Below are 10740 nucleotides of genomic sequence, written 5' to 3' on the forward strand. Positions count from 1 at the left end.
CATACACACACATGAGTTACCATTATCAGAAATGGTAACATTTTTTTCAGATATTAAAAAGAAATAGAGGTTTACTATAAACAACTTTAGGCCAATAATTTATACAATTCAAATAAAAACGAATTCCTTGAAAAATGCAACCTATCAGAACAAACGATAGAAGCATAGAAAATCCAAATACTTCTGTATCTATCAAAGTGAAATCTGTATGAGCCGGGCATGGTGGCTCATGCCTGTAATCCCAGCACTATGGGAGGCCAAGGCAGATGGGTCATATGAGGCCAGGAGTTTGAGACCAGCCTGGCCAACATGGCAACCCCGTATCTACTAAAAATACAAAAATTAGCCAGGCGTGGTAGCACGCGCCTGTAATCCCAGCTACTCAGGAGACTGAGGCAGGAGAATCGCTTGAACCCAGGAGAGGGAGATTGCAGTGAACTGAGATCATACCACTGCACTCCAGCTTGGGCAACAAAGTGAGACTCTCTCTCAAAAAAAATTTTAAAAATTAAAAATAAATAAATCTGTATTAAAAATCTTGCTAATACAATACTGAAGTATAACAAAGTTGGAGAATTCACACCACCAACTTCCAGACTTATAAAGGTATGCAATCAAGCCAGTGTGGTATTGGTGAAAAAACAGACACAAAGATCAATAGAACAGAATAGAGACCTAAAAATAGGTCCACATAAACATCACCAACTCATTTTTGACAAAGGAATAAAGGCAATTCAAGGATGAAAGACAGTCTTTTCAGGAAATGGTATTGGAACATCCACATGCAAAGGAGAAGGGCGGAAGAGAAAGAGAGGGTGGGTGGTGGGAGTGGGGGACAAGAAATGGAATCTAGAAACAGACTTAGACCTTTCACAAAAATTAACTCCAAATGAAGCATAGACCTAAATATAACACATAGAAATATAAGATGTCTAGAAGATAACATAGGAAAAAATCTAGATGACTTTAGGGTTTAGCTATTAATTTCTAGACACAATACCAAATGCACAATCCATAAAAGAAAACAATTGATCAAAACAATTGACTTTATTAACATTTAAAATTTCTGCTCTTAAAAAGATATTGAAGAAAATAAAAAGACTAGCCACAGATTGGAAGAAAATATTTGCAAACAATTATACCCAAACATAAAAAAATTTCTTAAAACTCAATGATAACAAAACAAGCCAATTAAAAAATGGGCAAAAGATCTGAATAGACACCTAACCAAAGAAGACACATAGACAGCAAATAAACATAAAAGGATCCTTAATATCATATGTCATTAGGGAATTGCAAATTAAAATAATAAGATATCACAACAAACATTAAGATGGCTAAAATCCAAAACAGTGATAGCACCAAATGCTGGGGAGGATGTGGAGCAACCAGCACTCTCACTTCTTGCTGATGGGAATGCAAAATGGCACAGCCTCATTGGAAGACAGGTTGTCAGTTTCCGATGGTTAACTACTCTCTTACCACACAATCTATCGGTTTCACTCTTTGGTATTTACCTAAAATAGCTGAAAATTTATGTCTACACAAAAACCTACACATGAAGGTTTATACCAGGTTTTCTTTGTTGTTGTTGTTTTGTTTTGTTTTGTTTTGAGATGGAGTCTTGCTCTTTCGCCAGGCTGGAGTGCAGTTGTAGCAGGATTTTTTAGGGAATCAGAGAGACCGAGGGGTTGAGGAGGATATTTATTATTTAGGTGCACCGGCCCAGTCGGATTAACAGCCAAAGGACTGAGCCCTGAACAAAGAGTTAAGTTACCTTTTAAGCATTTCATGGGGTAGGGGAAGATCTGTGCAGGTGGAAGCATATAACAGAACCAAGAAACAAAGACAGTCATGCACTACATCATTTCTTACTTTTCAAGGAAAAACATATTTTACAGCTTGAGTTTATCTGTCTAGTGACCTTGCAGAGAAACAGGGTCTTTACAACGCCCAAGAAAAGGAGAGATAAGGCTCACTAGTCACAGAAAAATGGGCGGTTAATTTTTAAAGGACTCCAGCTCTTTGTCTTTCTCAGGGGGAATTGGGTTTTCTTACATATAACTGAGTTTCTACTTACACATTCTTTAATTTCTTTTAATTCCTGTTCCACAGTGGCGTGATCTCAGCTCACTATAGCAGTTTTTTATTCATAAGTGCTAAAATTTGTATGCAACCAAGATGTCTACCAATAGGTGAATGCATAAACAAACTGTGGTACATCCATACAATAAAATATTACTAAAGAGAAAAAAAAAATCAGCTATCAAGCCACAAAAAGACAGAGAGGAACACTAAATGAACATTGCTAAGTGAAAGATGCCAGTAAAATAACTACATACCATAGAATTCCAACTATATGACATTCTTAAAAGACAAACTATAGAGACAGTAAAAAGTGGTTGCCAGAGTCTCAGGGGGAAGGGAGTAATGACCAGGTAAGCCACAGGGGATTTTTAGAACAGTGAAACTATTCTGTATGATACTGGAATTGTGAATATATAAATACAGGACATCATGTATTTGTCAAAACCCATAGTAACCATGTACAGTGGTGAACACCTGGAATTCCAGCTACTTAGGAGACTGAGTTAGAAGGATCCCTTGAGCTCAGGAGCTTGAGACCAGCCTAGTGAGACAAACATAGCAAGACACCATCTCACAAAAAAAAAAAAAAAAGACCTGCAAGACAAAGAGTGAACCATGAACCTTAATGTAAACCATGAACTTTAGTTAATAATAATGTATCAATATTAGTTCAACTGAAACAAATGTATCACACTAATGCAAGATTTGTTAATAATAGATAAGAACTGTGCAAATGAGAGGGATAAATGGAAACTGTATTTTCTGCTCAATTTTTCTGTAAATGTAAAGTCTATTAATTTAAAAACATTCTCAAATAGAAAACTCCAGACATAGGCTTCGTTGAAGAATTCTTCCAAACATTTAAAAAATAACAAATCTCATAACACTCTTACGGCAAGTAGAAATTTTAAAAGGGAGGCAACACTTCCCTACTTATTTTATGAGGCCAGCATAACCTTGACATAAAACTTGACAAAGATGGTTACAAGAAAGGAAAATTACATACCAATCGTTCTCATGACAGTATATCATTCTTTATACACTATTTCTTGGAGTTCTGTTAGCTCCACTGTAGAAAGCTACTACAAAAGAGTGTCACCCCCAGCCTAATAATAAGAAAAAAGTACCATATTCAAAAATCATACATTTTGAACCCATCAGGAAACTGAAGCTATAAGACAACCAAGTGAATTAAATTCCAAGGAGTAACAAGGTCCTTCAAGAACAAATGGGATTCCAAACTACTTCACCTTTGGTAGAGCACAGAAGGAAAAGGAAGCTACCATACAAGAGAGTAAGAGTAAATGAACTAAAGTGTTAACTTTTTTTTTTTTTTTTTTTTTTTTTTTTTTTTCTGAGACCGAGTCTCGCTCTGTCGCCCAGACTGGAGTGCAGTGGCCGGATCTCAGCTCACTGCAAGCTCCGCCTCCCGGGTTTACGCCATTCTCCTGCCTCAGCCTCCTGAGTAGCTGGGACTACAGGCGCCCGCCACCGCGCCCGGCTAATTTTTTTGTATTTTTTAGTAGAGACGGGGTTTCACCATGTTAGCCAGGATGGTCTCGATCTCCCGACCTCGTGATCCGCCCGTCTCGGCCTCCCAAAGTGCTGGGATTACAGGCTTGAGCCACCGCGCCCGGCTAGTGTTAACTATTATAGACAAGATGTGGGCTAGTGTGTCAGTTTGGAATAACTGGGAACCCAAAATGCAAGGGGAATTAACACATATTTGCATACTCTTTTCCATGGGTCTATGCCAGGTGCCCATACAAAAGATTGAGAGCAGAAGGCTACAAAGAGCACTCTTCTGTGGCACAGGTGTGCAAAAAGAGATAGGCTGCCACTGCAGGACAAGCATAAAACTCTGCTACCTTGGCCAAACTCTCCTCTCATCTGAAGCAAAGGACTAAAAACACGGAAGAAGGTTCAGTAACCCTCCCATTCTGAAGACAAGGCAGTAATTCATTGCTTCTGGGGGTGGGATAGATAAAAAAAACCCTCAACCTCATAGGAAAATAAGAAAACTCTTGGGCCTAGGATCCTACAACAATTCAAAGCAGAGGTAAACTAGCACTAGGGCAGAGCAGGTATGGGTCTTTCACTCAATACTTACCACAGATACAAGGCAGAACTGGGCTGCCAAAGGGATAAGGGGATGGAGCATGCCAAAGCTGGGAAAGCTCCATATCCAAGGATAAAGCACATGGACTGAGTCAGAAGAACAGATGACTCCTGCACCTGCTGTGAGCCCAGGACTGAATAACAAACAACAGACTTCTGCTGGGGACAAGAGCACAGAGAGAGATCTCCCCCTGAGGAACAGGCAAGGAGAGACTGAAGAAAGTCAAGGATGTAGCAGAAACAATGAGAAAAACTCTGTAGTACCCTAAGACCTATGCCAAGCACAAAGTAACAGCAGTCTACTATTGGGTTTTCTTGTTGTTGCTGTTGTTGTTGTTTGTTTTTTTGAGATGGAGTCTCACTCTGTCCCCTGGGCTAGAGGGCAGTGGAACGATCTCAGCTCCACCTCCCGGGTTCAAGCAATTCTTCTGCCTCAGCTCCCCAAGTAGCTGGGATTACAGGCATGCACCACCATCCCTGACTAATTTTTGTATTTTTAGTAGAGACAGGGTTTCATCATGTTGGCCAGGCTGGTCTCAAACTCCTGACCTTAAGTGATTTGCCCGCTTCAGCCTCCTAACTACCACTAGTTTTAAAGGAATCTGAAGCCTGTGATACAGTGAAGGTAATGACAAGAATAACAAAACCCAAACCCAGCTTGATCCTTGTCTATATTGACTGAAGCGCCTACACTCAGTAAGGATATAGAATACCGAAACAAAATTTTCTACTAGACCTAATTGAAAATTACGGAACAGAAACAGCAGAATAAGCATGCTTTTCAAATACATACGAAACAAATAAGATAAAACATATTCTGGATCATAAAAGTAAGTAAGTTTAAAAGAGCTAAAATCATATATACTTTATTCTTGACCATAACAGAATTAAACTAGAAATCAAAGAAAGATACTGGTAAACAACCCAGTATCTTTTATAAAAAACCCATGGGTTATTAGAACCCATAAAATCACAAGAGAATTTTTTAAAATTTTTAATTGGGTGAAAATGGCAATAGACTATATCCTAATTTACAGACACAGATAAACCAGTACACAGAAAGAAATTTACAGCATTAATTAGAAGAGAATAACGATCTCAAATCAAAAATCTAAATTTCATCTAAATAGCTTAAAACATGCAAATTAAATCGAAAGCAAGCAGAAAAAAATAATAAAGGAAAAAAATCAGAGCAACTGAAAACAGAAAAACAAACCAAGAGCTGCTTCTTTGAAAGTATTAACATAATTGATAAATCTCTAGCCAGATTAATTAGGGAAAAAAGAACACATGGCCAGGCGTGGTGGCTCATGCCTGTAATCCCAGCACTTTGGGAGGCCAAGGCGGGCAGATCAAGGAGGTCAGGAGATCAAGACCATCCTAGCTAACACAGTGAAACCCTGTCTCTACTAAAAATACAAAAAATTAGCTGGGCGTGGTGGCAGGTGCCTGTAGTCCCACCTACTCAGGAGGCTCAGGCAGGAGAATGGCGTGAACCCAGGAGGTGGAGCTTGCAGTGAGTCAATCTCACACCACTGCACTCCACCCTGGGCGACAGAGTGAGATTCCATCTCAAAAAAAAAAAAAAAGAACACATATTACAATATAAGGAATGAAAGAGGGGTTATCACTACAAATCCTACAGACACTAAAAGGAATATAAGGGGATCACAGAAACAATTTTATACCAGTAAATTTGTTAAAATAGATTAAGTGCAGCAACTTCTTGAAACATAAAAACTACAAAAGCTTACAGAAGAAGAAATAGATACCCTGAATGGCCTGCATATACTTTTAATTGAATTTTTTTAATTAAAAATGTGTCCATAAAGAAAATTCTAGGCACCAGTGCCTTTGCTGGGAACTCTACCACATATTTAAGGAGAAAATAATAGTAATTCTGTACAAATTCTTTCAGAAAATAAGGAACACTTCCCAACTCATTTTATAAGATCATCATTATCTGGTATCAAAAGCAGACAAGCAGACAAAGTGTTACAAGAGAAAAAAAAAAAAAACTACAAAGAAATATCTTTTGTTTTGTTTTTTTTCTGAGACAAAGTCTGGCTCTATCACCCAGGCTGGAGTGCAGTGGTGCAATCTGCTCACTGCAACCTCTGCCACCCAGGTTCAAGCCATCCTCCCAACTCAACCTCTCAAGTAGCTGGGACTACAGGCGTGCATTGCCACGCTGGCTAATTTTTATATTTTTTTAGAGATAGGGTTTTGCTATGTTGCCCAGGCTGGCCTCAAACTTGTGAGCTCAAGCATCTGCCCACCTTGGCCTTCCAAAGTGCTGGGATTACAGGCATGAGCCACCATGCCCAGCCACAAACCAGTATCTTTCACAAATACAGTTACAAAATCTTCAGCAAAATGTTACCAAATTGAGTCAAGAAATATATAAAAAGGATAATGCATCATAACCAAGTGGAATGTATCTCAGGAATACAAAATTGGTGCAACATTCAAAGCCAATCAGTATTACTCATCCTATCAACGTGAGCAGGAAAAATAATATGAACATATCGACAGATATAAAAAAAGTATTTAACAAAGTTCAACATCCATTCATGATAAAACTCTCAGAAAACTAGAGATAGAATAGAGTTTCCTCAACCTGAAAAAAAAAAAAAGCATCTGCAAAACATTGCACTGGAGGCATTATCCAGTACAGTAAGTCAAGAAAAAGAAATAAAAGGCACACAGATTGGAAAGGAAAAAGTAAAATTGTCTTTAGTTCATTATGATACATGTACCTGGCAAATCTTAAGTAATCTAAGAAAGGGTACTATAACCAAACATAAGTTTAGCAAGTTCTCAGGCTACATGGTAAATAGATCAATATCAATTGCATTTCTGTATATTAATAATAAACAATTAAACCTTAAGTCACCATTTATAATAGCAGCAAAAACCATGAAATATTTAAGGGAAAAATCTTAACAAAGAGTGTGCAATATTTCTGTGCTGAAACTACAAAACACTGACAAGAGAAAATAAAAACAATATTAATAAATGAAAAGACAAACCATGTCCATGGGCCAGGAAATTTAATATTGCTAAAATCTCGATTCTCCCCAAATTGATCTACAGATTCAACATAATCCCAATCCAATTTTCAACAATTTTTGTAGTAATTTGTAAGCAGATTCTAAAATTTATATAGCAAAGCAAAGGACCTAGAATAGCCAAAACAATTTTGGGAAAAAAAGGAACAAATTTGGAGGACTTTGATCTCAAAGCTTACTATAAAGTTACAAAAAGCAAGATAGTGTGGTATTGTATGATGAACAAATAGATCTATGGAACAAAATAGAGAGCCAGAAATTGTGTGTGTGTGTGTGTGTGTGTGTGTGTGTGTGTGTGTGTAATTGATTTTCGACAAAGGTGCCAAGGAAATTAGCAGACCTGTCCCTTTTGGATAATAACCACTTAACTGTTCAGTCTTCATTCCTCCTCTGTACCCTACAAGCACTGCTCTAATCCCTCCAAATTGATCGCCACCCCTTCAGCCTCTGGGCGCAGGACAAGGGCTGTAGGCAATGTTCTCCTCTACCTCAGGTCCTGTCCCTGCCCTGCTCCTTCACAACTTTAAACAATAATCTTCCCAGAAAGATCTTCCTGATAGCCTTGATCCCTCCCTCCCAAGCAATTCATTAATTGGTCCTCTTGTTTCATTTGATTTGCCCTCATTGATTGAGGTACTACTCCTCACTGTGCAATTCTGACTCCAGCACTTTCTACCTGTGTATGCTTAGGATAGGTTTTTCAACACATCAGTAATGGAAATACTGGATATCCACATGCAAAAAAAAAAAAAAGGCTTACCTTGCACCATATACAATAACTAACTCAAAATGAATTACAGACCTAAATGTAGAAGCTAAAACTATAAAACTTCTAGAACAAACAAACAGTAGAAACTTTTTTAAGACCTTGAGTTAGGCAAACATTTTTAGGTAGGGAACAAAAAGGACAAATCATAAAACAACTGATAAAAATTTATGTCACCAAAATTAAGCATTTTTCCCTTTCAAAGACCCAGTTAAGAAAATGAAAAGATAATCCACAGACTGGGCAGGGCGCAGTGGCTGACGTCTGTAATCCCGGCACTTTGGGAGCCAGAGTCAGGCAGATCACTTGAGATCAGGAGTTCGAGACCAGCCTGGCCAACATGGTGAAACCCCGTCTCTACTGAAAATACAAAAAATTAGCTGGGCGTGGTGGTGGATGCCTGTAACCCCAGCTATTCAGGAGGCAGAGGCGGGAGGATCACTTGAACCTGGGAGGCAGAGGTTGCAGTGAGCCAAGAAATACCACTCCAGCCTGGGTGACAGAGGGAGACTCCGTCTCCAAAAAAAAAAAAAAAAAAAATCCACAGACTGGGAGGAAATATTTGCAAGACGCATATCTAATAAAGACTTACATCATAAAGAAAGAATCCTTACAACTCAACAATAAGAAGACAAACAACGTGATTTTTTTTTAATGGGCAGAAGATTTGAACAGAGTACCTCACCAAAAAATACATAAGCACATGAGAAAATGCTTAACATAATTAGTCATCAGGGAAATGCAATAAAAGCTACAACAAGATACTATTACACTTCTAGAGAAGTATAATTAATAAAAATAAATAAAAGACTGGCAACATCAAGTGCTATCAAGGACGCAAAACAACTGGAACTCTCAGAACTGCTAGTGGGAATGGAAAATGATACAGCCACTTTGGAAAAGTGTGACCGTTTCTCATAGAATTAAACATTACACTTACCATACAACTCAGCAATTCCAACCCTAGGTATTTATCCAAGAAAAAAAGAAACAAATATCCAAGCAAAATCGTACACTAGAATGTATACATCAGCTTCACTTATGATCTCTAAAACCAGAACGCAATCCAAATGCCCTTCACACAATGATGGATAAACAAACCATTGTACATTCACTGAAATATTACTCAGCAATAAAAAGGAACAGAACTACTGAAATACCAACAAAAGGGATGAATCTCAAAAGCAATGTGTTAAATGCCAGAAAGCAGACACAAAATGTACAAACTGTATGATTTCATTCATGTGAGTCACAAAAAAGGCAAAGCTCTCGATCAATCTGTGCATCCTCAGTGCCTAGCGTGTTATAAAATATCCAAAAAATGCTAGGTGGTGGACGGATAGACGAGGAATCATTGCAGGGAGGGTAAAGTGCAAGAAAGTGATACACTGACCACAAAGCAGAAAGGTACCTGGGGACCCAAGTCCACCCAAAGGACGGAAAAAAGTGAGGGAAGGCGTGGTCCAAGCTACCTTCAGTGAGTCCAGCAGCTTACAGACCCTCTAAATGACTACAAGAATAGATAAATGAGTTGGTAAACCAAGCGTTTCTCTGGTCTGAAAAAAGGTGTGATGCGCCCCACCCTCCTTTATAAATCTATTAACCATGCCTGGGGCTGAGGCAGCAGAGCTTGCACCGGACAGGGAGGTGGGGGGTTTTTTGTTTGTTTTGTTTTGTTTTTGTTTTTTTGTCTGTTTGTTTTTTGAGCACCAGAGCGGAGCTGGAGAGGTCAGAGGCGAGCTCTGGCCTGGGTGAGGAGGGTGAAGAAGAGACATCGCCGCGGCCCCGCCCGTCTCCATCCCTTCCCACTCGGCCTCACTTACCCAGGCCTGCCGTTCCAGTTGAGAGTACAAATTGGAGCCCTTGAGCTTTTGGACTATCTGGGCAATAATGAGAGAGAGGTCCGACTCCTCCTGCAACATTTCCCCTGCCCTAGCCCGCCAAGCCGCGGGCACAGGCCGCCGGCGCGGAGCGAACGGGCTACCGGGTCCCACTCAAGGCCAGTGACACTTCTCCGGGACCTTATTACACTGGGACTCCTCCAGCGGGCGTTACCAGGCAACTGCCGAGCCGTGTGTCCGTCCCTCTCTGGTCCCCTCAGCGCCTGAAGGCCCCAGCATCTGCGTTCCGCCTGCGGAAAAAGACCCGGGCGGGGAGGACGTTTTTCACACCATTGTTCCTGCCTTGTCTATGTTGAAAGGCAGGAAAGCTCATTCCTTCGGAGCCACAGCGCCTCTGATGCACATGGGGGACACTGATGCACATGGGCATTTTACTGTATAAAGGATCATTCTCTTCCACCTCTCAATTTCTGCACAAACAGGACTGTGGCACGCAATGATACTGCGAATTACAACCAGGAATTGTTAGGCTCTGACACGAGCTGCGTGAACGTGTTACAGTTTCCGCCTCTGTAAAGTAACACCCAGTTTGCAGGATGTTGTGATTAGCTGAGGTAAAAATCGTGAAGGTGCCTAGCACTGTACATAGCACTCCATTTTACTTCATTTTCTCTCGTTTGTATTCTCTAGAGTCTTATACCAGGAATAAGTAGACAATCTAGTCTCATCTAACAACTACAAATTAATCAACAGGCATTATTGGTAGGTTTTCTGCAAAGCATTAGGAATTCAAGGATGGATAAGACATTGTCCCAGTCTTCAGGGAATTTACCATCTAGGTTCATCCTCTTCCATA

General features: G+C 39.7%; 1 protein-coding gene across 1 annotated transcript in view; it reads right to left on the reverse strand.

Annotated features, from left to right (window-relative positions):
- Positions 1 to 10081, reverse strand: part of TBC1D19 (TBC1 domain family member 19) — a 164374-nt gene extending 154293 nt beyond the window's left edge. Inside the window, exon 1 of the mRNA XM_023223043.2 lies at positions 9867 to 10081. Within this exon, the coding sequence (XP_023078811.1) occupies positions 9867 to 9965 (99 nt within the window). The 5' untranslated portion in view covers positions 9966 to 10081. The remainder of the gene's footprint in view (positions 1 to 9866) is intronic.
- Positions 10082 to 10740: the final 659 nt, after the last annotated feature.

Source organism: Piliocolobus tephrosceles, chromosome 3, assembly GCF_002776525.5.
Source record: "Piliocolobus tephrosceles isolate RC106 chromosome 3, ASM277652v3, whole genome shotgun sequence".
NCBI lineage: Eukaryota > Metazoa > Chordata > Mammalia > Primates > Cercopithecidae > Piliocolobus > Piliocolobus tephrosceles.